The 26,942-nt window shown below is 57.9% G+C and overlaps 9 protein-coding genes across 9 annotated transcripts; 5 read left to right on the forward strand and 4 right to left on the reverse strand.

Annotated features, from left to right (window-relative positions):
• Positions 1–728: 728 nt before the first annotated feature.
• PSEUBRA_006261 (ATPase, AAA-type, core) lies at positions 729–1,955 on the forward strand (the record flags this gene model as incomplete). The annotated part of the gene is made up of 1 exon (XM_016439577.1): positions 729–1,955. One exon carries the CDS (start codon positions 729–731, stop codon positions 1,953–1,955), a length of 1,227 nt encoding a protein of 408 aa, XP_016289506.1.
• A 147-nt stretch (positions 1,956–2,102) lies between these two features.
• Positions 2,103–2,666, reverse strand: PSEUBRA_006262 (Ser-Thr-rich glycosyl-phosphatidyl-inositol-anchored membrane family; the record flags this gene model as incomplete). The annotated part of the gene is made up of 1 exon (XM_016439597.1): positions 2,103–2,666. The coding sequence occupies one exon, from the start codon at positions 2,664–2,666 to the stop codon at positions 2,103–2,105; it is 564 nt and encodes a 187-aa protein (XP_016289507.1).
• A 5,079-nt stretch (positions 2,667–7,745) lies between these two features.
• PSEUBRA_006263 (uncharacterized protein) lies at positions 7,746–9,176 on the forward strand (the record flags this gene model as incomplete). Its single annotated transcript, XM_059465792.1, has 1 exon — positions 7,746–9,176. The coding sequence occupies one exon, from the start codon at positions 7,746–7,748 to the stop codon at positions 9,174–9,176; it is 1,431 nt and encodes a 476-aa protein (XP_059320290.1).
• A 520-nt stretch (positions 9,177–9,696) lies between these two features.
• PSEUBRA_006264 (Zn(2)-C6 fungal-type DNA-binding domain protein) lies at positions 9,697–11,985 on the reverse strand (the record flags this gene model as incomplete). Its single annotated transcript, XM_059465793.1, has 1 exon — positions 9,697–11,985. One exon carries the CDS (start codon positions 11,983–11,985, stop codon positions 9,697–9,699), a length of 2,289 nt encoding a protein of 762 aa, XP_059320291.1.
• Positions 11,986–12,327: 342 nt separating this feature from the next.
• On the reverse strand, positions 12,328–15,762 carry PSEUBRA_006265 (Centromere protein O; the record flags this gene model as incomplete). The annotated part of the gene is made up of 8 exons (XM_059465794.1): positions 12,328–12,858; positions 12,930–13,211; positions 13,291–13,747; positions 13,829–13,839; positions 13,919–14,054; positions 14,121–14,196; positions 14,264–14,342; positions 14,443–15,762. 8 exons carry the CDS (start codon positions 15,760–15,762, stop codon positions 12,328–12,330), a joined length of 2,892 nt encoding a protein of 963 aa, XP_059320292.1.
• Positions 15,763–18,887: 3,125 nt separating this feature from the next.
• Positions 18,888–22,620, forward strand: PSEUBRA_006266 (Protein kinase domain protein; the record flags this gene model as incomplete). Its single annotated transcript, XM_016439575.1, has 2 exons — positions 18,888–19,495; positions 19,578–22,620. 2 exons carry the CDS (start codon positions 18,888–18,890, stop codon positions 22,618–22,620), a joined length of 3,651 nt encoding a protein of 1,216 aa, XP_016289511.1.
• Positions 22,621–23,609: 989 nt separating this feature from the next.
• Positions 23,610–24,325, forward strand: PSEUBRA_006267 (Hypoxia induced protein, domain protein; the record flags this gene model as incomplete). The annotated part of the gene is made up of 2 exons (XM_016439585.1): positions 23,610–23,659; positions 23,740–24,325. The coding sequence occupies 2 exons, from the start codon at positions 23,610–23,612 to the stop codon at positions 24,323–24,325; spliced, it is 636 nt and encodes a 211-aa protein (XP_016289512.1).
• Positions 24,326–24,673: 348 nt separating this feature from the next.
• Positions 24,674–25,696, forward strand: PSEUBRA_006268 (Uncharacterized conserved protein UCP038021, RWD; the record flags this gene model as incomplete). The annotated part of the gene is made up of 1 exon (XM_016439582.1): positions 24,674–25,696. One exon carries the CDS (start codon positions 24,674–24,676, stop codon positions 25,694–25,696), a length of 1,023 nt encoding a protein of 340 aa, XP_016289513.1.
• Positions 25,697–25,939: 243 nt separating this feature from the next.
• Positions 25,940–26,622, reverse strand: PSEUBRA_006269 (ETC complex I subunit; the record flags this gene model as incomplete). Its single annotated transcript, XM_016439621.1, has 2 exons — positions 25,940–26,051; positions 26,192–26,622. 2 exons carry the CDS (start codon positions 26,620–26,622, stop codon positions 25,940–25,942), a joined length of 543 nt encoding a protein of 180 aa, XP_016289514.1.
• Between the last annotated feature and the right edge of the window lie 320 nt (positions 26,623–26,942).

Here is a 26,942-nt window from a genome sequence, read left to right on the forward strand (position 1 = left end):
GCTAGCTGCGAGGTCGTGATCGAGGTGTATGAGCCGGTCGTCAAGGTTGGATCGTATGAGTAGAGAAAAGGAGAGGACAATATACACGATGAGGATGATGATCGAGAAGAGAAGGGAGTCGGGCCGTGGTGGATGTCGAGCTCGGATAGGATCAAGCTTGCAACGCAGCAGCAAGCACGGGAGCGCCTTTGCACCAGCAGCACTGCCAGATGGAACAGCACAGCACAGCACAGCTCTGTGTCTCTGGCTCGCTTCAGTCTCGGCCCTGAGGGTTGGTTGCGCACAGGACACCCAACGCGTTTCTTCCTGTGCTTGCTGGCTGGCTGAGCTTGGCCTTGCGTTGGCTCTGATGTCCAAGCACAATCTTCCTGTCAATTCAACCTGTCAAAGGGAAAAGCGCCCAAATTTGTATTCAGTTCCCCCAAGTGCTCCTTCACAGCCGCTTTGCCTAAGCCAAGTTTGTATTGAAAATCGACGCGTCCTGTCTCAGCCTTTGAGCAATTTCCGCGAATGTTTGATCGAATGCTGTCAAAGAGAGGGTCTCGATCAAAGAGATCCAGCTGAGGCCATTTGGGCCGAGAGGGGAAGAGCGAGCAGCTGTGTGCTTCTCAGCGACGCGCGTCACTCTGCTCCACTTTAGAATCCGCTCAGCTCTGACCACTCGACCCTCTTGATATCTCGACACCAACCACTGACTTGCCCCTTTGCTGTTGCACACTCGAACCAACATGGCCGACCCAACACCCTCCTCGTCGACACAACCGCCCGCCGAGCCCGTGCTCTCCTCCGACCCTGCCAAGGACAAAGCACTCAAAGCCTACAAAAAGGCGCTCAAGCAGCACAACGAGCTCTCGGAAAACCTCAAGAAGCTCCGCTTCGGCCTCAAAGACCTCGAAAAGGCGTACGACAAGACCGAAGATGACATCAAAGCTCTCCAGTCCGTCGGTCAGATCATCGGCGAAGTGCTCAAGCAGCTCGATGAGGAGCGCTACATTGTCAAGGCCTCCTCGGGGCCACGCTACGTTGTCGGGATCCGAGCCAGCGTACCCAAGCACAAGCTCAAGCAGGGTGTGCGTGTTTCGCTCGACATGACCACGCTCACCATTATGCGTATTCTCCCACGCGAGGTCGACCCGCTGGTGTACAACATGAGCATGGAGGATCCGGGCGCGGCGAGCTTTGCTGGAATCGGTGGTCTGGGGGATCAGATCCGCGAGTTGCGAGAAGTGATCGAACTGCCCTTGCTCAACCCGGAACTCTTCATGCGAGTCGGTATCAAGCCACCCAAAGGTGTTTTGCTCTACGGTCCCCCAGGAACTGGCAAAACCCTCCTCGCCCGTGCCGTCGCCAGCACGCTCGAAACCAACTTCCTCAAAGTCGTCTCGTCGGCCATCGTCGACAAGTACATCGGCGAATCGGCTCGGTTGATCCGCGAAATGTTCGGTTACGCCAAGGAACACGAGCCATGTATCATCTTTATGGACGAGATCGATGCGATCGGAGGTCGAAGGTTTAGCGAAGGCACGTCGGCGGATCGCGAGATCCAGCGAACGCTCATGGAGCTGCTCAACCAAATGGACGGCTTCGACTACCTCGGCAAGACCAAGGTCATCATGGCCACCAACCGACCCGATACGCTCGATCCAGCGCTCATGCGACCCGGTCGAATCGATCGCAAGATCGAAATCCCCCTCCCCAACGAACAGTCGCGATTGGAGATCTTGAAGATTCACACCAAACCAGTGGCCAAGAAAGAGGAGCTGGATTACGAGGCCATCGTCAAGCTCAGCGACGGCTTCAACGGCGCCGATCTGAGGAACGTTGCGACAGAGGCGGGCATGTTTGCTATCAGGGATGATAGGGATTATTGCGTCCAGGAAGACTTTATGAAGGCAGTGCGAAAGTTGCAAGAGGCCAAGAGACACGAGTCCAAGATCGATTACAGTGCCGTATGATTCTTCTGCAATGCAACACCTCGTTCGACTGGCAGACTTGGGAAACATTGTTCATTGGTATGCGTGATAACGACATTACAAGATGCAAAGGATAAGGATGAGAGGGGGGAGCACGGGCGTACTTGAGGCTGGGACGAAAAGCGAATCTTAAAGACCAGCATTGGATAGTCCCTCTTGGATCTGCTGCTGAATGGTGTCGCCCAAGCTCACCGCCTCTGCCTTCCTAATCGTGAACTTCTCACTCGCATTCCCCGAATCACCCATGACCACGACAATGTAGTCGTTTCGTTCCTCCAAATCCGCTGGCAGCGTCACCTTTGTTTTTCCGTCCTTGATGGCGAACCCATCCGCGAGGGTCCAATGGAGGTTTTCGCCGCCACTTCCGTCAGCGGGGAGGTAACCGAGTTTGATGACGCCCTTGTAGTTTTCGGCTTCGGGCGGCATATCCGAGGTGTCCCATTTGACCGTGTGCGTCTTGCCGGCGGTCCACACGGTCTCGGCGCGCGGCCGGGTGATGTGCGGGTTGTACACGATGCGTTTTTCAAGAGAAGGAGCGTCCCGACCCAGCATGGTGTCCCAGTTGGTCGACTCCACTTGGCGTCTGAGCATCAGTGAGGCCGGTGAAGAGACGTCAAAGTTGGCGAAAGCCGGTGCGGACACAACCGACGAGATCAGCAGCGACGCTGCAAGGACGAGCGAGGAGAGCTGCATCGTGAGATTGGCTGCGAGGCGGAGAACAGAGGTGCTCGTTTCGCGTGAGGATGGTCGTGGATGCAATGTGTGTGGGGGAGGAGGGGGTCGTGGACGGTCGTAGATGGTCGTAGATGGTCGCAAGAGACTGCGTGGGTCGCAAGAGGCGGGATATATATGAAACGAGCTCAGGCTTTAAGGGGATCCAGACATGAGCAGGGTCGAGCGAAGGTGACAGCGAGCCTACGTCAGGGGCGCACTGCTGCATCTGACAACTCGTGACCGGCAATGCTGCTCCGCAGGTCATTGAGCCCACCGGCTCACAGCTGTGAGGGTGGGCCACGTCAGAAAGGACAACGAGTCTCCACACTCGTCCCCGCAGTACCACGAAAACTGGGCTAGCGTACGCTCGGTACTTGCACTCTAAGCCCATAAGCTTGGCTGCGAGAGGCTTCTGGAATGACACTACCTACGTGTGTGTGCGCTTGAACGAGCAAGGAGAGCTTAAAGAGGCATGTCCATTGTGCGCCTATGTGGACCGCATTCAATCGGTTGGCATGAAGCGCCCGCATATTTCGTTCAACTCGCTCGTCTGCGAAAATGCGGGGGAAGGACAGCAGATGTTGGTTGTCGTGTGTGGCTTGCGTCTAACCTCTTCTGCAGATAGCAAGAGCAGATTCTGCCAACTTCCCGCTTGTGTGTGGCTGTCAAGACTCTTTAGGCTCAAACCCATCCTGTGGCTTCCGACTGCCGTTTAAAGCTATCTCACGGCTGCGCTCGAGCCCTCTTGCTCAGAAGGGAGCACGCCGCATTTTCGTAAGTCAACAGTGTGCGAGGCTTATAGCGCACAAAAGCGGCAGCGCAGACCCTCGACCGCGCAACACCGACGAGAGTGAGCTCACCAACACTAAGCTTTCCATATCGCTTATCCATTCATCGGATGTAATCGACCGAGCCCTTGTGGTGTACCAACATGCTCAAGCTGTCGCAGTGGTTGACTTGTAGCCGCGAAGCTCGCGGAAGTGCATTTCCGTGTCAGACAAGCTTGGAACCGACACCAAAGCTAGCGCCAGAAGCGAGTCGCTTAAAGCGTTGTCAGAGAAGCAAGTCGGCGTCGGTTCGGCTGCAAGGCTATCTCGTCATGTGGAGCTCACCGCGCTCGACGGTTGTCACCGTGAGCAAGTACCGATTGACTTAAGTCATGGCTTGTCCGATGAAGCGGGTCGGTCAAGACCGCTGACCAACGGGCAAGCAGAGCTTGGCATCGGAGTCGAAGGCGAACAGCTGTCAAACGTGCCCTTAGCGAGCCTCGCTTGGCTCGTTCTCTCCGAATGACCCATGGACCATGATGGGTCGTGTCGACCACGAGTTGGGGCAGGCCAGGCGGGTGAGCGAGTCATGGAATCGGAACATCGACGCCGAGCAGAACAACGTGCTGGTGGGATCCTCGATGCTGTCAACCCGCCTAAGCTTCTCGTGCGTGTCTCGACCCCATGCTGCAACGCGAGAAAAGCTGTGAGAGGTTGCGATCGGCGGCATCGATGGGCGATCGATCGGGGTCGGCCTTGTCATCGGCTCCATCGTCATCAGTCATCAGCCCCTGCAATGGCGGAGCAACCGACCCGGCGGTGCTCTCCCGACTGTCGGGCGATAGAACACGGTGAGTATCCCGCTCATTCTAGCTGATGATAAACTTTGCTCCTCTACTACAAGCACCTCATCCGCTCTGATCGCCCGCAGCCGGAGCCTTCGATCCTACTAAGTCGCTTCGACACTTTTCATTTGAGCTAGGCGGACGACCCTTTTCATTTGAGCTGGACGACGAGGTTTGACCCGGACATGTGAATGCGGCCATTGCTCAGTCATTGCGTAGGCGAAGGCTCGAGGGCCCGACGACAGCTTTGGAAGTACTTGAAGGCCCGCACGGCTCGATCTGTTGTTTACCACACCTGGCGCATGTGAGAAAGACGTCCAACGGTCTCTTTGCGAGCATGATCCTGGCGAGCTGCGACAACCAAACCATCTCTTCCACGATTGGATGTTCGAAACCAGTCTGCCATTGGCGGACCCTGCAGACTATGCCAAGACCATCCTGACACCAATGGCGGATAACCACCTTCGTCTGAGTGGGTCAGCATTCGCCTTCTACTGAAGAATGAGCGGCTTTTGTCAGAGCGGTCTGTCGAAAGGAAGCAGACATGATCTCGTATGCGTCGGGGCGTAAACGTGTTGCAGTTTGAGAAGAGACAAGACGCTCGAGACCATTGTTGATCCATAATTCGTGCCAAACAACAAAGTTACACTGACCCCTGTCTCTTCCGCTCCTTGTGCATCGGTACACCGGCGGTACTCAACATACAAGATGCATCAAAGAGCAGGGACAATGCGATGGCGGTCTTTGCTTCATGTCCAACGTTTGCGCAGGCTGGTCTGAGCTGAAATCACCAGATGGCGGCAATGTCAGAATGCGGCTCGGTCTGGCCTCGGATTGCAAGCCGACGGACACCGAACGCGTTCTACAACTGACTGAGCGTTGACCTGTGCACCTCAGAGGCAAGGAACCCCTTACCTTCGAATCACCTCCCTACCTTTCACGGCTGCAGGAACAAGAAGACGCTTGGGGATTCTCCTCTCTGCCACTCTTTGACCCCTTGCGTGTGCCGTTTTGGAGAAGAAGCTTCCACCACCTCTTCTTGCGTCTTTCGAACTTGTCAACTGTGCTCGCGCAAGCGCTGAAGAGCATCGTAGCTGCGTTCATCTACTGTCTCGGTCGCTTGCATCATTGAACACTCAGCCCCTTGCTCCCGGCAGGATCTGGGCCTGCGCAACTTGAGCGGAGTTTCAAGTCCGAACAATCAGCCCCTGTGACACGCTTTGTTGCGGAACCACGCGGCGATCGTTTGTGCCTCTCGCCTTGATGCGCAAGGTGATGCTTCGCAAAGAGGCGAGGTCAGAACGTCGGCAGAGCTTGCCGTGGAACCGGATCGTTCCCATTATCTTGCTGTTGGGCTCGTGACATCTTCTCGAGCCCTCACAGCATGGTCTTCTCGGCAGGAACGGCTTCACAGAAGCGGGTATGAGAGACAACCCGTGAAACGCAACGGCGGTGAGAGACTGCTAGTCTCTTACTTGCCGGCCTAGCGAGGCGCTTCCTCGCAAAGAGAGCACCTCACAGCTCCCAGATGGACGACCAAGGCGACTTTCAAAGCCGTCCGATCGGACGCCAAGAGTTCAGCAGGGGCTCCCTCCGCGGGATGTGCACACCGGCGGCGACACTCGTCGATCCGTCGCACAATGATAAGACGAACAATGGTCCCAGCACAGCCAAGTCATGTACCCACGCCGGGGCCCTCGTTACCCAGAACGCTGTGATACGACGTCCTGATTGCTTCTCAGCTGCATGCAGACAGGAAAAGAAGGTTTCGCCCACATTCCGATGCAAGGAGAAACTGGATCGTCCCTGCTGATCATCGCCTCGAAGTTACTCAAGTGACGGCACAAATCGCCGGCTGCATCGCGGATCAACGGGTCGCTTCGGATCTCAGCGCCACTGTGCCGATCCATGATATGGTGCCCGCGGACTCTGGATCTCTGAAACGCATACAGGCGAGGTCACAAAGCAAGGGCGCAATTGCCGTCTCTGTGAGCGACCTGTACAACGCTGCTTGCTGCACTGCACTACTGAACATGCCAAACGGTAAGCGAGCTTCGGCCGATGAGGATTTCGCGTCTTCTGGCAGGCGTCTGGTGTTCGCCAGCCGCACTTGGACCCTGAAGCCTGCAAACACGTTCTGCAAGGTCCAAACGTAGACCCTGCGCCAGGGGCTTGCAGATGGGACCCCCTCGCCGAAGGATCGCAGCACAGAATGCTTCCTCCTTCTACCTAACCTTGCCGTCGATCCCCGACACCCGTATTTGAGCGTGTGCCTCAGCCACTCCCTTGATTGCTTTGCTGAGCACAAGGCTGCTTCTTGCTCACCACCGCCCGTTCCACGCGGAGCCGGAGCCGGACCCGGACCTTGGCTCTGACCCTACGCTTTGTCGCTGCATGCTCGTAGCCCGTCAAACAATCACCGCCTTCGCATGGATTCGCCCAAATGGGAGGCGGTCCAAGCTTGGGGATACAATTGCCTCGTTCGAGTAGGCTTGGGACAATGACAGACAACATACAAATCACCTCTTGCACGTCGAGAGCATGAACGGGTGGCTTTGTGTCTCAAGAATATGCTGCAAGAGGGCCCCTGCTTGATCCTTCGTCCTTCATTTCCCACGCTTTCGACTAGCGCGCTAACTACGCCCTGACGGTCTCTCACTTGCAGCTTGTCCTTCATTCCCATCGAACGGTCCCCCAACAGATTCTGTCTGTCCATGTCCGGCCAATCTGTACCTCGCCAGCCAAAAGCGATCCATAGACGGGTGCTTGCGAGGGACGCGTTGCACAGCCGCTCTTTTGTGTCCCTCGCTCTGCTTATCATAGACGCTTCAGACTCTTGCAGATCCTTTCGCACTCCTTCAAGCACCGGCATACACACATTGTATCGGCCTTGCATCTCCGACCAGCATTGTGCTTGTTCTTCGGAACATTTCCTCGCTCGCACCTGGTTGGTGGTCACGCCGCTACATCTCGTTCGCAGACGAGATCCGTATACCGAGCGGTTCAAGGACAATGCGCCGTGACTCACAGTCGTTCTCAGTCCAGTCAGCCGGCTGCAAGATGCTCTTCTTCTCTGCCTGGGATCCGTGGACCTGGCCCGGGACCTGAGCCACTCGCTGGCTCTACGAGGTCGACGCCACTCCATGTCGGCACGATGGGTCTGCGCTGCTTCACAAAGGCCTGCCGTCACCGTCGATTGGTCGGTCGCTTCCATGCTACGGTGTCAGCCGCTGCTCTCGGTCTCCGACAATAGATAAAAGAGCCGCCCTCTTTGTCCCTCTTCCTCCTTTCCTTTCTCATCAACCCTCAGCTCCCCATCTCTCCTCTTCTCCGGTTACCCACCCAACCAGACGTCAAGTCTTTCCCCCCCTTACTATCTCCAACACACTCGGTCTTCACCGCTCTCACACCCTCTTCTTTACCCTTCATCGACAGCGAACTTCGAGATGCCCTCTCAGATCGCCCTCTCCATCGGCCTCTTGGCTGCCGCCATCGGCATGGTCAACGCCGTCCCTCATCACGAATTCAAGCGCGCCAACTACGCCGTCTGCCGCAAGTACGTCGCCTCGTACAACGGCGGCCACAACGTCTACGCTGTCAACGAGAACAAGGGTATCGATGCCAGCGGCGCCAACATCGGCCTCAACCTCCTCAGCCTCGATGGTCAGACGCACAAGTCCTGGGACAACGTCCCCCGCTACTGTCTCAAGTACATCAAGCAGTACAACGGGGGACACAACCTCGTGGTCGACAACCAGAACAAGGTGATCGATCTGTCCAACCTCAACTTTGGAGTCGACATTCTCAAGCGCGATGAGGACGATGGCGGGTACAACACGTACGCTTCCAACCGAAACGAGGTGATTGACGTATCGGATCTGTTGGCGGATGTGAACATTTTGCGTCGTAGTGCACCATCGTTCTCCCACCCCACTCTGGGAAAGCGCGACGACGTTGCTTCGAACACGAACGAGATCATTGACGCCTCGCACCTCTCTGCGCTCATCGAGGCGCTCACCAAGCGCGACTACGATGACGGTGGCAACAACGTCGAGGCGATCAACGAGAACAAGGTGGTGGATCTAAGCGATCTTAGTGCGCTCGTTAACGTACTGAGCCAGCGAAGCGTGCGCGGGTACGGCACCCAGCTCAACGCCCGCGACATTCCTGAGTCGCTCTACCGCCGCACCAGCCCGGACGAGCACTGCACGTGCATCAAGAACCCTCCTGGTGGCGGCAACGGTGGTAGCGGTGGCAACGGTGGTAATGGCGGCAGCGGTGGCAATGGAGGTAGTGGCAGCCCCGGTGGCAACGGTGGCTCGGGTGGCAATGGTGGCAACGGTGGTAGCGGTGGCAACGGCGGTACCGGTAGCAACGGAGGCAGTGGTAGCCCCGGTGGCCACGGTGGCGCAGGTGGCAATGGAGGCAACGGCGGTCAGGGTGGCAACGGTGGCAGCCCTGGCGGCCCCGGTGGCAACGGAGGCTCTGGCGGCAACGGAGGCTCTGGCGGCAACGGCGCATGTCCATCTGGCAACCCTCCCACTCCCAAGGACACAGCGACCCAGCCGCCTCCCAGCTCCAACCAGTGCGGTCCCGACGAAGTCTACGTCAACCAGGGCCACAACGTCTGCGTCTCGAACAAGAACGAGCTGATCGACCTGAGCAACATGACGATCCACATTGGCATCCTCGACGGTCTCTTCGGCGCCAAGCAGACCAAGAAGGAGGTCTCGGCCACCTCGACCTGCGGTGGTAAGAAGGGATGCTGCGTTCCCAAATCGGCCTACTACTACAACGGTGGGCACAACACGCAGGTGACCAACAAGAACGCCGGTATCGACGCCTCGGGCCTCAACGTCGGCGTCGATATCCTCTAAAGCGTCAGCCTTGGGCGAACCGCCCCTTTGTCCCGCCTCAAATGGCTCGGTGACAGGGGTCACATCTCCTCCGCCATCTTCTTGACTTGGTTTTTCCCGGTTGATCAGCGCTTTTGCGATCGTAGACACCTTGCGCCGCTTCGTCTTCACCCCCCTTCCCTCGTTGCTTCTTCTTCTGGACACTTTTCCCCCCCGCATCTGGCTAGATCTTCGTCTCATTTCACCGTCCCTTGGGCTCGAATTCCACACTCTCTTTCTTCTCTGATTTGTGATTGTGGATGCGAGCTGTGAGCTGCTGTCGTTGTACATATTCTCTCGTTGGCACGATGATTGTCTGTCTATAAGATCGAGGAGGCTGGTGGCGCGATTCTCGCTACCAATTGCTCGATGCAGACGTGATTCAAACTTCTTTCAGTCACTTGCGCCCCATCCCCGAATCACGCATCTCATCATCTGCAAGCACACGTCCAACGCTGTGAGGTGGGGTTGTCCACGCATGGAAAGGCCTTGCATTGCTTGGCTACGGCGGGTTGGTCGGCAAAAAATTGCCCACGATCATGTGCGGAATGTTCCACTGGTCCCTCCGAATCGTAAAGCTGAAGCAACAATGGATGAAGGCAGCCTTCGGGTTATTCGGGTCCTTGAGCACGCCGCTGGTGCTAGTAGCCCCCGTTCCAGCAGCCACTTTCCCTTCGTCCTCTTTCGCCTCCTCACGAGGTGTAATTTGTCCACTTGCCGTAGCGCTCCTCGGCAATTGGGCTTGAATGCTGTCCCTTGCCTTTGAGGCGCCTGAGGTGGCCACAATGCTCTTGTTCTTCGTCCGCAACACGCAACTGGTCAAAACGGCTTTCTGCCCCGGGTCGAACGAGACAGCGCCGTACTTTTCCCAGTAGTTGACCGCGCTTTCTTCCGCCATGAGCTCGTAGATGCACAACCGACCTTCGCGGAGGGATTCGATAGGAACCCCCACGAGCTCAGCAAACTCCTTGTTGCCCTTGTAGATCTCTCCCGTCCGTCTCCAGAGGCACGCGGGGATGCCTTGGGTGGAGAACACCCGATCGTAGTCCAACAGCAGCCGTTCGAAGGCTTCTTCGATGAAGACCAGGTCGATGTTGGTCAACGACTGGGCGACGGCACGGAAGGCAGGACGGAAGACGGAGAGAGGCTTGAGAATGCGTCGTTTGGAAGCGGTGGAGACGTTGCGCTCCATCCACCGATTGAGCCGTGCGTAGCCGTTGACGTGGTTGTAGGGACGGAGGAGACCGGCTTCGTACTTGGCCTGGATGACGCGTGCGAGACGCTCGTCGCGCGTGCCATCCTTCTGGTCCGCGGCGGTGAGGAAGAAGCGTTCCGTTTTGGACGAGCCGCCTTGCAGAGAAGGGAGGTACGATCCGGATGCGACGCCCGTGTTGGAGTTCGACGGGGCGGCGGAGAGGGAGGACCCACGGGATCGCTTGCCCGTCCCATTCTCGCTGCTGCTGGTGTTGTTGTTGATGTTGCCAGAGCCAAAAGTGCTATTGCCAGCGGCAGCGGTGGATGAGCCCGAGTTGTACACCGTATTGGCACCCGTGGTGGGCGATAGAGCGGGCAAGCTGGTTCGACTCGTACTGTCGGCGTTGTTGTGGATGGGGGTCAACGCTGTCAACCCGTCAAAGGTCCCGCCACCCAGACCGGAGATGGTATTCCTCCGACTCTGCGACGGAGTAAAGCCGGATCCTGAGCCTGTACCCGCCATGGTCGCAGAGGTGCCTGTCATGCCTGGTGTCGCACCCGCGCCGAAGCCTGGTCCATCCAGACTCTCGAGGAATTCGCTGAGCAGCGTAAACTCGTTCCCGCCCGCCGAGTCGCCGCCGAAGCCACTGCCTCCACCCTCGTATCCTCCCGGTCCACCGCCAAGCCCGAGCCATCCAGCACCGCCCAGCCCAGACATCTCACCACTCTGCTGCTGGTTGTTGCCCGCATTGACAGCCTGTGCTGATGGCGCCTGATTGGTGTTGGTGTTTGCGTTGGCGTCGCTACTGTTGTTGATGCTGTTCTGAAAGAGCGATGCAAGGGAGAGCATGCCTGCTGCTGATATGCCGCCGTTGGCGCTGCTGCCGGACGAAGTAGGTCCTGCATCCTCCACGCCCATCGCTTGGGGCTTGAAGATGTTGCTCGCATCGAAGCCGGCTGCGTTATTGTTGCTGTTGTTGGACTGGTTGAGTCCCGATATCGACGAGTAAGGACCTGCTGAACCGCCGCCAAAGACGTTGCTACTGTTCGTCGCTGCGTTCGCATCTCCCGAGGCGCCAAGCCCTAGTGTCGGGAAGAAGCTCGCTGAAGCTGCTGCAGCCGCTGATGTCGAATCCGACCGTTGCGGCTCACTAGCGGATGGCACAGGCGGTGTGGTCGCTGGACTTTCCGCCTTGACCTTCTCCTTCACCTTCGACGGGCTCCCCCCTTCCTCCTTCACATCGGTATGCGCCTTGGCCGGTGTAGCCTCATCGTGGCACAGATGCCCAATATCCCGCTTGATACATCTCTGGCAAGGTCTACCTTCATCGCATGTCATGTGCGATCGTCGACAGTAGATGCACGCAAGGTTGACTTTGCGCCTCTTGGACGGCTTCTTCTTGCCGGAGCTGGTGGCGCCAGGAGAGCTGTCTGCATCGTCGCCTGCAGCGCTGCTGCTCGGCTCGCGCTTGCTGTTGGATGCGGAGGCGGCGGCGGGCGACTTGGCGTGGGCGGTGGATGGCGAGGCGGACGAGTAGAGGCTACGCGGATCGAACTGCGCCGCAGCCGTGCTCTTGCCGGGTGATGGTGGCGTCATGCTTTGGCCATCCAGTCGTAGGACCAGGCTCCGTTGCGCGCGAAAAGGAGATGAAGCAGGTTGAGAGACGGAATGATGATGCTGAAAGAGGAGCAAGACGCGGATCATGAAGGCTTCATTTGATGCAAAAATCCGGCTTACGGGTTTGGCACTCCGGCTCGAGCGCCTCGCTAAATGCAGACAGAGCAACCCCACATTTTGGAGCACATAGTGGATCTGCAACCGCGTTTCTTGATCCTTAAAAGCATGGCGTGTCGCCATCAGACGCGACTCGCTTGCTCACCATCACAGACAGGAAAGTGTTGCGCAGATGGTGCGAGAATGTGGACAGATGGATTGAACTTAGTCGGCTTGATCGGGCAGCGTGATGTCTCTTTCTACGGCGGCCAGCAGGAACATGGCAAACGACTCAAACTTGACCGCGTCCATGCCGTACGTCCAGCTGACCGTAAGCACCAAGCCGGTGTCGCCATTCGTCTGTGCCTCAGTCACTGCGATTCGTGCCATCAGCAGAGGCCGACTGACCTCCTGAGTCGCGTCGTCAGAGATTACGATGGCTGTACGCGTGGGCTGCAGCTTGGCACGTCGAGCTTTGCGTGTCCAGCTCTCTTGTGTGATCACGACGTCGATCGTACCCGGGTGTGGTGTTGTCTTTGGCGGTGCTCTGGATGCCGTCTCGTCGCCATCTCTGAGCTGCATGTATGCCGATGGATATACGGAACATCCTTCTAGATCGTCTAGGATCTTGGTGATCAAGTCGTGCAGCTCCTTGCGTGTCGATGCTGATCCTGGTCGGAGCACCTTGCTGCGCCTCTGTGTCGAGCTCGGTCTGTGCCGGTCCAGCGAGCTCGGCAGGCCTTCCCTGCTGAGGCTCTGTCGCATCCGATCAGATCATCGTGTCAGTGTACTCGTTAGCTTGCGACGTAAAAGAGCAAGGCACTTACATCAGGAACGCGCATCCCGATCGCAGCAGAGCACCACATCACCACCCAACGCTTCGTCTTTCCCCCTCCGGTTGGCAGCTCATGCACGCCCCATCCAGACATCTTGCCCTCTTTCGACAGCTGCTTGAGTTCGCTACTGAGCTTGATGACGCTCGACAGCTTGCCCAGCATGCATGTCCACCAGAGCACGTTGTAGGTGGTGAGGCTTTCGGCGATCATGCGTCGGACGAACGCGACTTCTCCGCCGGTCGTTACCATTTCGGATCGGGTGCCGTGGCAGACCTGTTCGTGTCGTATCAGAGGAGAAGGCGGGTGTCAGCGTCGTGTCTGGTGATGTCTTTCGCGATGGGGAGGAACGTACCGCGTTAGCAGGCTGCTTCTTGAACTGCGCCGAACGGTCCATCTCCTCTGCGCTCAAGTAGAAGGGCGGATTGCACATGATGAAGTCGAACCCGCTTTCACTCAGCACACCTGCGTCGCCTCCGATCACCTTTGCTCCTCCGAGCTTCGGCACGAAAGCATCCTCTGCGTCGACATGCACCAACGCAATGCTCTCGCTGAGCCGCCCGCCGTTATCCACATGATTTATCACGTGCTTGCCCGCATATTCGAGACTGCTCCGGTCGATATCGGTCGCAACAAAGCGCCATGAGGGGAAACATCGCACGCCTAGTGCTGGATAGATGACAGACGCACCAGTGCCAATATCGAGGCCTCGGACGGTGGAGTCGAGAGGTTGATGCTGGAAGTGTCGGAGCAGGCGCCATGTTGGTAATGACCATGAAAGCAGCTCGTTCAGGAGGGCGATGTATGCGAGTCTGTTTGGTGGTCATGAAACCGCAAGGATGAGTATCATCGCCGTCTGGGTACGACAGAATAGCGTTGCGGGATGGACTTACCTGTTCGGTATCTGCTCAACGAGTAACCACAGATGACTGTCAGCTGCTATTCGACAGTATCAAAGCCTGCGCGAAAAACCATGCACTCACCATCGGACACAGATTGCTAGGCGAAAAGGAAGCATGCACTCCGAAGTCGTCGAGCAGCAAGGTCTGAGCCAGGCATCTGACAGCTTGTGCATCCTGAAAGTCGATCTTGGCTTCGTAGCCGCCGTCGTCTTTGACGCTGTTGCAGATCAAGGCGTGGTCAGTACGATGTTTGCCCCGAAGTCCTGGCCGAGATTGCACTCACAATGGACCGAACGTCGTCGGATACTTGGCCCCGAGGGCACGAAAGTCGGGCGTCTTGAGACGGTACAATCGCGGATCTGGGAGTCGATAAGGCGGCGATCAGCTCTCAACTCAACGATTGCAATAGGCCTACTCGCGACTCACCGATCTCGGGTCGAAGCATCTTTCGCAAGCTTCTCAGCCCTTTCGTACGCCATATCCAATCTCGATCGCTTTCAGAAACCTGTTTCCATGCGCAAAGGGTATACGATAGTATTACAGACACGTCAGAAACAAGTACAATCCTACTTGACACAACAAGGATGGGATGAGAATCAACGCACACTTGACTTCCCCCTGAGCTGCGTCCACACTCTCTGGGCAATGCGTTCGAACGCCTCGTCCATGTCGAGCGACTCGCCGTCGTGTTCGCGTGCGTACGTCTCCTCCAGATCTTCCCGGCGCATTACTTTGGGCTGGAGAGCCTTGAGGTCGGCTTTGGAGATGCCGGGGGCTCGACGTTGGCGTGTTTCGAGCTCGGGTGCGTATTCGAGAAGCTGCACTCGGACTTGACCGTAGGGCATGCGCAGGCCTTGGAGCGCACCTTCGACGTCGTCAGCGTCTCGGGAAGAGGACGAAGACTGAGCAAGGACGCCGCTGGGTCGTGTTTCGTCGACGAGGCGGTCGCTTTGGAGATCGTCGTATTGAACGACGACTTCGAGGTGCTGGGTGGGTTCGTCGTCTGGGTTTTCTCGCTTTCGCTTGGCAGCTGCCTTGAGCGCTTGCACGGTCGGATTCGTCGACTCCTCGTCGTCGTCCTCTGCTGGCGGATCGGCCGCTCTTGCAGACGAGAAGGGCACGCGCCATGTCACCTTGACGAGATCGAAAGCTTCGGTGCCCAGCGCCTCCAATGCGGCCTCGGTCTCTTCGCTCTGCCCAGGAAGCTTGAGCTGCTGCAACGCCATCGCTTGCTGCCTCCTCGAGACGTAGGCTTGCAAGTGGCAGTGCAGATCCGAGAGGAACGCATGCACGCCGGGCAAGTCGCTGAATTGGCTCAGCATGGTCAATCCACCCGCCTCGTTGTCTCTGCCTTTGCTTCCTGATCCTCCAGATACTTCTCCGCCCACGACACTCGGAAGGTACTTTTCGACGAGCTTGCCCAGTGGTACAAAGTGCGGCACGGTGTGCCTGATCAACCTGAGCCCGTCTGCGAGGGAATTTGCTTCCACATCGCCGACGGTGGTCCCCGCGAGCTGTGGCATCGAGTCAAGCAGCTGGCTGGGACGCGCAAAGACCAAATAGTAGGGTTCGTGGAAGCGTCCTCGCCAGAACGTGTCGAGTCGAATGCCGAGGGCGAGATCGCCGTCCTTGTCGGCAGCAGCGCTGTCTCGAGCGAGGCGCGCGCGACGGCCGACGTCAAGATCCAGTTCGAAACATGTCCAGGCGGAGGAGCGGTAGAGGATCGACTTTTCCTCGAGCGAACGAAGTAGACTGCCAAGTTCCTGGTTCTGTGCGGATGCCGTGCTGCCTGCTTCGGGTGCGAGGTCGGGAAGAGCGCGAAGGGAAGCCAGCTGGGACGTGAGGAGGGCTTTGTCGGCTCGAAGCTGCGCGAGTTTCGAGCGTAGCTCATCAGCTGAGGCCGGAGCTACGTTGCTCGAGCTCATGTCGGTGGAAGCACCGAACAGGCCTTGAATAAGAGCTCGGAGGGTGAATGCGACCTCTGCAGTGCAAGAAGATGGTGGTGGAAGAGATGGTGACGATGTCTTTGTGCTGATCTGCGATTTCTTGACGCGACGCGACTTGAACCGAGGCCCAGAAGCCAAAGTGTGGCTCAGCCTGCTTCGGAAATTTGTTTGGCGTTGAGAAATAACTAGACAAGGAAAATGGAGGCTGCGAAAAGGACTATGAAAAAGACATGCCGTCGATCCTCTTTCCCATCGACGACGAGCGCGATACATCGCAGAAGACACGGTAACACTGTCAGCATTCGTCGCAATGCCGCTTATGCCGAATGTGTAGAAGTGGCTGACACCGCTGCGGAATGCCTTGAGGCGGATCTGTTCAACTGGATCGGGGGCTAATCGGATCGGCTTCACGGATCGGCACGAGTACGCTTCCGACGGGCCTGTGAGCCGAAGCAGCAGTGAAGATGAAGCACGACTCTGTGAAGCAGAGTGGCATCCTCCCTTGCAGGTCGTTGTTGAAGCCGCAGCCAGAGTCCTTGACCAAGGCTCAAGGCTCGGGTATAGAGCCTTGCGGAGCTGAAATGGAAGCATCTCCGAGGCGCATCTGGCGCAGGCAGACTCATAATCTTTCGTTCAATCCCTCGTTGACCTGCGAACGCAGCTCGAAACCTTTTCAGGGTCAAAGTGCGTCGCCTCACGACGCAGTGCGCCTGGACCGGTCGGCCGGAAGAGCTCCCAACGATTCCTTCACAGGACCACAGCCTGTAAGCTTTGCTTGAACGACAAAGAATGTTCGACCGAAGAACAAACAGGGTCGAGCCCTTGATCCTAGCCAAACGAAGTGAGCATGCCGAACACCATCATAGTGCGCAAAGTGTCGTCTGACACCTCTCGCCCTTGACGATGAACGAGACAGTCAGTGCCTCTTCGCTCTGCTCAGACGGGCCTCTTCCATCCACTCCTCCTCCACCGAGGCTCTTTGATCGAACGACGACAGAATCCTGCCGAAGCGCGTCGGCCGCACAGCATAAAGAGCCAGATGCGAGGAGCGCGAGCCTGTGTTCAGAGGAATGAAGGCTTGCCATCACGGAACAGCTGCGAGGTGCATAACTCAGCTCGTGACTGTTTTTGGTTCAAGTCACGTCAGACGCGTCCAGTCCTCTGGCTCTTTGCGAGACCAACACTTCATTTTGCAAATTTCATAGACGCAGGCCGACTCACGTCAAATCTGCAGGTGATGCAGGTGACAGTCAAAGTGCCCGAGTCGCAGTCCAGTTGGGCACTCGGCGACGCATCACTGGAGCGCATCGCCGAAGCGAATGCATACCGCGAGCTTCCACCATCCCTTTTTCGAGCTCTGCATCGCCGCTTCCTCCAACGGGGTCTCGCTCTCTCAGTCAGATGGGACGAAGGGAGAGAAAAGCGGAGGACGCCACGGCCACCATGGGAACACCACAGCCGGACCGCATGCTGCAGAAGGAGGGACCGGTCCCTTCTCAATCTCGGTCAGCCAGGCCCGCTGCAAGCTCTGCGCTCATACCAAGCCGAGATCATAGCGTACCATTGCAAACTATGGTCTGGCCGCCTTCGCTGGCTGGCTACTGTAAGCCGTTCTTGGAGCCACATTTCTATGCTTACGACCTGCCTCACTCGGTCTCCCTTGCTCGCCTAGCATTTCCAACCCCCCTGGCTTCTCCAACCTTTGCTGGGCTGGGTTCGAAAGCTCTTCGTCAGGTCAAGCTCCCAAGGCACAAGCAGCTGATCAAAGCTAGGCTAGAAGAGTGCAGCCCGCTGCAATGACGGCCATGTCTGTGCCTCTGGCATCGCTCCATCTTGGGCTAACACCGGTGGCTTCAAGGTTGGCATGCTGCATCACACTGCGCATGGCGGCAGCCTGGTGGATCAGATCGTAATGCAGCTCCTGATGGCTTCAGGAACGCGAACAACGACTTGATGCAAGGCATGAAGCTGGTGATGATACCGTCTGCGTTGACGCGCAGGGTCGACGACTCGTTGAGCAGCCTGAAGAAGCATCGCTCCTCCTTCAACGGATTGTCCGCAAAGCGTCAATTGAAGCAGGCCATGGCTGTGTGCGCGGGCAGAGGGAAGGGGAAAGACAGGAAAGCGTGGAGAGGCCTCTTCTGCAAACCATATGCACACTTTGTCGATCGTTTGGCCAACTCCGCTGTGGGCAGCTTTGCAGGGAGGGAGGGAGGAGTGTTGTTCTTTCCTTCGTCTTTTCGCGTGTTTTGATCGGTTTGTCACCTGCGTCGGCAGTTCCTCCGCTGTCTCTCTCTCCTCTTCTGCCCATCTCTGCGCCCTTTCCCTGTCGCTGCCTGAATGGCAGCAGCCGTCGGGTGTTGTCCCGTTTGTGGCTGCGCTAGGCTGACGGACTGCTTGCTTGGTCGGCAGCTCCGATCAACACTGCGAAAACATGGCTCTCGAGCCATAGTGAGCGTCTCTGACTGTTGCTCTCTCTCTGTTCAGAAAGCTGGCTGCTGCTGTTACAGGCTCGCTCGCTTTCAGTCTGTCACCGCAGCCCGCCTTGATGGTTCCTCTTGTCGACAATCCCGTCTGTCTGCTTTTCTCGAATTCCTCTCGTTCGCGCCAGCTGCTGCCCCTTTCGCGAGCTGTGTTTGGCTGTCACTGCCTCACCGTCGTCTCTCCCCTCATCGCAGCCAGTCGCCCCTCTTTCGACCCAAGCTGCCGCCATCGTCACATTCCCACCCACATCATCTTCCGCCTTGACCAATCCCATACTCCATCCACTCCACTCCACTCACTCCACTCCACTCCTCTCCGCTGAACCCCCTTCCCTTCACTGTCTCTTCCCCTATCCCCCTCGACGTGGCTTCCATCGCAGCAACAACATCAACTTACACCACCACCAGCGCCCCGATCTATCGACCAACTAGCCCACATTCTTTTCGCAGAGCAACTTCTTTCGATCAGTCAGCCTCCCACGACCTCCTCAGCTTTCAATAGCCATCAAACCACTAGTGTTGAGGCATCTCGATAAACACCTGCCTGACCAGGAGCAGATTTCATCAACGACCCTTCAAAGAAAGATCGGAGGCTTCGGACACAGCCTCGGCACTTTCATCATGTCTTCGCATCGTCCCGTCGTCCAAGCCATCCCACCTTTCAAGGGCGGTCCGCTCCAGGCCACCGACGTCCAGAACCGAAGGCCAACAGCAGCAGAGGCCTACGTCGCACTCGCGAACCGAAAGGCGGGCGCCAACGTCGTCTCGACCCGAGCGACGGGCTCGGAGAACTACCGACCTGCCCACCACCAGGCCACGAGTCATCATGCATCACAACGACAACAGCCCGTGCCAGCCGTAGACCGCAGACCACCACAGCAGCAACAAGCACCATCAGAGCGTCCCAAACCAGTCTCGCGCCTCGAGAGGGAAAAGAAGCGCCACCACAATGATCCAAAGCACATCGGCCACTGGAAGCTCGACAAGCTCATCGGTCAGGGGGCTTCCGGCCGTGTTCGTCTTGCTGTCCACGATCAGACGGGTCAGCGAGCTGCTGTCAAGATCATCCCCAGAACCCTCATCAACGCGAGTCGGATGAGCTTGCGTGATGCCGACGTCAAGGCCAACAAGATGATCCTCGGCATCGAGAGGGAGATCGTCATCATGAAGCTCATCGAGCACCCCAACCTGCTCGGTCTCTGGGACGTGTACGAGACATCCAAAGATCTGTGAGTTTGAGTCGCTATGTGGATGATCTGCTCCCGCTTCGATCGGTAGACTAACCACTCTGCCTCCTTTTCTCTTCGACAGCTTCTTGATCATGGAGTACGTGGCTGGCGGAGAGCTCTTCGACCACCTCGTCGCCCAAGGCAAGCTCACCCCTCGCGATGCCCGCGGATACTTCCGTCAGATCATCTTCGGCATGGACTACTGCCACCGCTTCAACATCTGCCACCGTGATCTCAAGCCCGAAAACCTTCTTCTCGACGAAACCAAGAAGATCGTCAAGATCGCCGACTTTGGTATGGCCGCTCTCCAGCCCACCGAAAAGATGCTCGAGACCAGCTGTGGCTCCCCACACTACGCTAGTCCTGAGATCGTCAGCGGTAAGAGGTATAAGGGCACTGCCAGTGATATCTGGTCCTGCGGTATCATCCTCTTCGCCCTTCTCTGCGGTCGATTGCCCTTCGACGACCCCAACATCCAGCAGCTGCTTGGCAAGGTCCGAGCAGGCAAGTTCATGATGCCTGAATGGCTCGAGCCCGCCTCCAAGGACCTCATCTGGAGAATGCTCGAGGTGGACCCCGAGAAGCGCATCAAGATGACCGATATCATGCGTCACCCTTGGTTCACCAACAACGGCAAGGAGTCGTCCGTCAACCCCGTCTCGACGTCGCTCGACACCTTGCAGATGGAACAGCTCACGCTCGACACCATCGACGTTGACATTCTCGGCAACCTCAAGACGCTCTGGTCCGAGCTCAGCGAGGATGACATCGTCAAGGAGCTGCTCGCTCCTGGGCCGAGCTGGCAGAAGACCTTCTACACGCTGCTCGTCGCTCATCGCGAGAATCATTCGGCAGACGACGAGGATGACATGGACGGTGACTTTATGAACGAGCAGATCGTCACTGCTAGCGCTGTGCCCGCACATGCCCTCCTGTCGACATCGAGCGCGGCCAAGAGCCTCGAGAAGGCTCGCCCTCGTCGACCTAGCGACGTTGGCGCTGCCACCTCGGCACCTTCTTCTCCCCTTCTGGAAAGCGCCGAGATGGATCGCAGGCACAGCACGCCAGAGAAGGGCTCCGTGTACAACACCACCCCAACTCGACAAAGTGATGCCGCTACTCCGACCAAAGTCGCTTCGCCTCATGTGCGACCCGCCAATCCTTCTCCACGCCTGCGCCCTTCGCCACTCGATTCCCCTGCCGCCATCTCCAATGGGACCTACGCTTCCCCCTCGAGGCTTAGGGCACCCGTCCCCATGGAAAAGGCCGCATCGACCTCGAGCCCTCGCGCAAACAAGACGGGAAGCTATGTGCTACCTCAGATCTCGCTCCAGACGGCCTCGCCTCAGCGCAACGAGCGTCCGTCCGCTGATCTACAGCGACGCAACACTTCGCCGACAAAGAGCAACACAGCTGCGACGAGCGCACCGCCTTCGGCGCGCGTTGCGTTGGCCAACTTGTACGATGCACCGACGGCTTCGCACGCTGCCGCTGCGTCGTCTTCGTCCACTTCGTCGACGTCGTCTGTCAATGCAGCTCGCACCCGCGCCAACCGCGGCTCTGCCTCCGAGATGCTGCCTCCTGTGCCGCTTCCTGGACGTGCTTCGTCGCGCCCTGTTTCGCCGATGAAGACGACCTTCGGTGCGATCGCCACTCTGCCTCCTCAGCCTGCTCCTCAGCCTGTGCCGCAGAGGCCATCGCCGGCTCGAGCCCACACCACCACCGCCGCTGCTCCGTCCATCCAAGTGCCCCAGGTAGGCGACGCTACGATGCAGAAGTTCTTCCAGGAGATCGCGGATGAGCTCGCATCCATTCGCAAGACAGGGGACAAGCCCGATGCGCTTCAGTCCAAGCTCGAGCAGCTCAAGAGCTCCATGGCCCAGCAGCGTCCACCTCAACAGCAGCAGCCACAGCCCTCCGCTTCGGCAGACCGCCCCAAGAACTCGGAGGTCAACCAATTTGAGGATGCCGAGGACGATGTCAGCGAAGGCGAGAGCGTGCGATCCGTCTCGCAGACGTACACGGCCTCGACGCCCATGACGCCTTTGAGCCCCGCCGAGCTCATCGCTCCCCTGTCGCTGACGGACAAGATGGGCCCCGGTGCCAGGACGAGTGTGGCAAGCACGGGGGCAAGTTCCACCACCAGTGCGAGGAACTCGGTCCGTAGCGGTCGTTCGGCGGTCGAGGCGAGCAGCTCTGGTGCGACATCGCGACCCACGAGCGTGTTCAGTAACATCAGTACCGGCAGCACGGGTCTCGGCAGGAAGCGATCGCTGTTGGGCTTGCGCCGCGGAGACAAGCACCAGGCGCAACAGCAGCAGACCGCTGCGGACGCCAACACGATCCGATCGATCGCCTACGACCAGGCTCACGCTCCTCCTGCCCTTGCTAGCATCTTTGCGGCACCCGGCGTGGGTCGCTCTGGCCAGGCTGCTTCGAACGCATCGTCGACCCGCACGCAAAAGCTCAACCCCGGCCTTGGTCTGGACATGGGCGCTCACTCGGCGGGAGGTGTCATTTCGCCACCTACCACGCCTGTGACGCCTCAGCTCGCGACGCTCGCGCCTGTCGCCGCGAGCCACTCTTACTCTACGGCACCGGGCAAGAAGGACAGCTGGTTCGCCGGCCTCTTCAACTGGAAGCCGGCGACGTTCACGCTCATGTCGACCGAGAACTTCTCCGAGACGCTGAGCGAGTGCGTGCGTCGGCTGCAGAGCTACGGCGTGCGCGTGGCGATGGACGACTCGAGCGATGTGCACCACACGACGCTCAAGTGCACCATCAACGAGTACCGCGAGTCGAACGGCGTCGTGACTGCTGCCAAGCCGCTGCGATTCCGGGTCGAGCTCAATATCCTGCCTGTTGGATCGACGGGCAATTCGCCTCAGGTCGGTGGCGGGCTGGGTTTGACGTTGAATGGCAGCGCGTTGGGCGGCGGTGTGATGAACCACGGACTGCCTTCGCCTGCGCTGAGCACCCGGTCGCGCGGCAGCAGCGCGGGCGGCGTCACGTTCGCTACGTCGGTGCAGGTGGTGCAGGAGAAGGGCGCGCTGAGCACGTTCAAGCTGGTCCACGGCCGTTTGAGGCGCGAGTGGACGCTCGATCTTGCTTCTGCGGTCATCTGAGCGGCACCCCATCCCATCTTCGTCTTCGTCGTTGCCGATAACGGCGATTGCATCCTTTCTTGTTCGACTTCTTGTTTCTATCACCTGCATGCATCTCCCACACACTTTTTTGGAATCGGCTCCCTTCATATGCTCCATCTTTGCTCGTCGGATCGCTCGTCGACTCGAGTCACGCTCCTTTCACCTTCACAACCCATGTTTCTGCTCATTCGTCTTAGTTGATACTGTTGCTTTGATCTACTCCTCGCCCTTGTCCTTAACAATCCACACATTCTCTTGACATTGTATCGGTCTCTTGTTCTATGAGTGCCCTCAAGTGTAGAGCGAGTGGCGTCAAGGTCTGGGTTGAGCCGAACAAGAAGCCGGAGGCAGATGAGGAAAAGGTCGGAACGGGCTGGCCAATGGGAACGGATCGTCGCTGATCTGCCGTTTGACTCTCGGCAGGAGAAAAGGTTCACGTGTTCTTCCGACGCAGATCTTCGGGCGGTTAGCGCCGATGCATCTGACAACGCGTCCGCCGAATCGCACTGCACAACCACGGATGCTCAAACCTTTGTAACAAGACAGCAGAGGCGGTGCTTCATGGTCAAAGGACCGTCCTCAGCATCCCGGCTTGCAGAGAAACCCTTCTTGGCTGGTAGCGAGCCCCCGGCGTGATACGGGGAAATCAGGAGCAGATGCCTTTCCCGAGCCCTCCCACGCTCGAGGGAAATTTTTGGGTGCGCAACCTCCACTTTTGCTGAGTCGTGTTTTCAGCGCCAAAGTATATCCAGCCAGCGACGTCAGATCTTCCCTCCTCCCTTCCTCAGTCATACACCACGACCGACTGACATCGAAGAACAACGCATTCGCTCGGCGACCACAAAGGATCTCATACGCGCACCAGTGTCAAGAGACAAACTCTGACGAGTTCGACCCATCACGTCCGCCGGTTGGAGCAAGCTCTTTTCAGTCTCGAGATAGACCAAGCAAGAGGAACCGCAATCATCATGTCTTACGGCACGCATCGAGATGTGGGTGATGTGCAGCGACGAGAGGCGTAAGTGAACATCATGATCCTCTTTCCACTCCTTTCGCGTTGTCCGAATCTGACCCTTTTGCCGCTGCTCTGTCTCACAGCCAATACAACGCCTCGGTAAGCGCCGCAGCCAAAGGGTTCGGCACGGGTCTGGCCGTCTCGGCGCCCGGGGCCTATGTCCTGAACCGATCCTGGCCGGCGTTCCGAGCCCTCACACCCGCCATCAAGCTCTTCTTCGTGAGCGGCATCGCCATCGGCTCCGGCGTCATCGCAGCCGACAAAGCCGGAATCGCCTTTGACCAGGAACACTACACCGACGCCGGCGCTGCCGTGCAACGTCGCTACCAATCGCGTGAACAACAGGAATGGGCCTCCCTCTCCACCAGCGATAAAGCACTGACCTGGGCAAAGGAGAACAAGTTCTCCGTCGTAGCCGCCACCTGGGCCGCCTCGATGGGCGGCATTTTTGCGTACATTCACACCCAGCCCATGACCTTTGCGCAAAAATTGGTGCAGGCAAGAGTATGGGCTCAGGGAATCACACTGGCGAGTCTCGTGGGCATGGCCGCGATCACCCAGATCCCAAGTGCGGGAGATAAGATCATCAAGAGTCATAAGGAGGCCGCGGATCATAGTTGGAGAGAGTTCGTGCCTCAGGAGCCGGCTAAGGAGACGATCAAGGAGTAAGGTGCGCGCGAGAGACGGGGTAGCAATAGAGCTCTGCGTTCGTTGTGACATGTTGGAGGTGGTGCGAAGTGTGATGCATGGAAGCAGTTGTGGGTCAACTGTGTGAGTGAATGGGATGGTCATGATGCAACGATGGTTCTTCGATAAGCAAGGTGGAGTCGAGCAAAAGCGCGAGATTGTTAGATTTGCGTTCGATACTCGGATCTCGGTGAGAAGAACGGCGCGAGACCCTGGTGCTCCCCCTTCACCACCTCTTCGTCCTGACCCACAACGACGACTCGCAGACGCTATCACCCTCGCTCGAATCGCGTTCTCGGAGCCTCCATTCGACACGGAGAAACGTTCAAGATGACATCCTCACCAGCCTCCTCCTCAACCAAACCGCCCATTCTCCCACCGGAAGACCTCGCCAGCACGCTATCCTCCATCGAGCTGCTGTCCGCGATGTGGTCGGGGACCGACGAGCTGCACCTTTCCCCCGCAGATGAAGCAGGGATCACCACTGTCGCAGAGTACCTCCAATTACCGCTCGCCTCGTTGGGCGATGCCAAGTCGGTTCAGCTCAAGGAGCGGGTGGGGGAGGAGGTGGTGTTGGGTCTGCGGGTGAGGGGGGACCCGGATGCTGGGCAGGAGGTGTGGGTGAACGTTGGGTTGAAATTGCGCGGGAGGAGAGGGGTGAGGATGTGGGTGAGTGGCAAGGATGCTCCGAGCTGGCTGGATAGGGCGACGGTGGAGGAGATCAATGCGATGCTGGAGAAGAGTCTGAAGGAGGAGAACGAGGAGGATGTGGTGGGGCAGATATTGAGTGCTGTGGAGGAGGTGAGTGAGTTCTTGCTCACCCTACCCCCCACCACAAAAGCTAACATGACGACAGGGAGGGAGGATGTGAAGGAGGTGCAGTCGACACACGTCCATCGTACGTGGTATTACCTCCCCTCGCTCTCGACCCCTTCGAAACGATCGGACATCGTCCATCTCGCCACCACCTCCAGTCCACCCCTCACGGGCTTCCTCCTGGCAGGCAAACCAGGTCTCATCGTCCTCGAGCACCCCCTACCCACCCCATCCCCCACCCCTGCCGACACAACCACCGCAGCCAACAACCTCTTCGCCTTCTGGTCCAACATCAAAACCATCTCCTGGTCCGACATCCCCTCTAGCCACAAAAAGATCTCGGACAAGCTCACCGAGACCTCGGTCCCGCGCGCGTTCGTAGGGTTCGACGATGTCACCGACTGGCCCGAGACGCAACGTGGTAGCGAGAGGGGCAGGAAGAGCGACCTGAGTAAGATGGTCAGGTGGTTGGATGGGAAGGGTGTCCAGGGGAAATGGGTGTTGGAGCGCGTGCTTGGGGTTGGTGGGTGGGAGTGAGGGCAGTGTAATGCAGCTGTTTGTCTTTCTCTCGTGTGTGAGTGACTTGTGTGATTGACAGCAAGACGATATGTGACTGTGCGGAAGGTAGACGGTAACGACTCAAACAGGGGCGGCAGGGCAAGCATCAAGAGATTCAAATCGGCCGTTCGCGCTGGCATTGTTCGTTGGTCGGTGTCATATTCTCTGTATTGCGACCGGGAATCAAGTCTGAAAGCGTTTACGATGAGATTGATGGCAATTCTACTGCTTGCCACCGCCAACATTCTGGTCCTCACCACCCTCGCCGGCCTCCTCGGCCATGCTGAAGTAGCTCCACTGGCCGGGGGCGGGCGGGTGTTCGAGTGGCTCCCAACTGTATGGTTGTGCGCAATCCAGATCATTGTTTGAAAGCAAGAAGGGAGAATGGTGTTGTCAGCAATTGTGTCTTTTCCTCTTCTCAACCTCGTTTCTCCGCTTTTCGATGCATTGCACTCCGCGCGGGTCGATACTTACGCCTTCCAATCGACCATCTTGGCCGCGAGTCTATATTCCGCCTGGGCCTGTTCCAAGACCTGTTCCAACTGGCCTGCGTCCAGCTCGGCCTCCGCTTGCTCGTAGATCCCCTCGATCTGCTCGGGTTGGCTCTTGACGGCGTTTGCTTCGCCGACGTACTTGGTGACGATGGCGAGTCTCTGTTGGGTCAGTGCGCTGGTTGCCTGCCTATAGACCGAAGCTTCAGGCAGCGTGGTGAGGAGGGAGAGGGTCTTTTGGTAGCGCGATTCGAGTTCGGCCAAGGGCGAGGTGGAGACGTCGAGGCCGGTGATGTTGGTCGACTTCTTGACGCGCGCGGCGAAGGTGCTGGTCGAAGCGAGAGAGGGGGACGGGGTCGCGGCCAGGCGAACGAGGGTCCGGCTAAGTGCGAGAGTGGGTCGTGTGGCCAGCATCGTGTTGTAGTGAGGTGATGGTGGAGGGATGGTCGGGAAGATGCTGTGGTAGAGGCGGATTACCAATTCTCCAAGTGCGAGCTCGAGTCGCTTCGGAGCCGCTCCCGCTCGAAATTTGTAATCGATTTTCCAGAGGTCACCCTCGGCCTAACAAATTGCCAAAAACCCTGGTCCAGAAACAGCATCATACGAAAGCTCGCCCCAAGCTCTCTTGGCACACACATCGACTCGAAGCACATTCTAAGCTTAGACGACGATGTTCAAAGACACATGTATGGCATGATATGACGCAAACGTAAGACTATATACACGATCTTGAT

This window comes from Kalmanozyma brasiliensis (assembly GCF_000497045.1).
Source record: "Kalmanozyma brasiliensis GHG001 unplaced genomic scaffold PSEUBRA_SCAF9, whole genome shotgun sequence".
Classification (NCBI taxonomy): domain Eukaryota; kingdom Fungi; phylum Basidiomycota; class Ustilaginomycetes; order Ustilaginales; genus Kalmanozyma; species Kalmanozyma brasiliensis.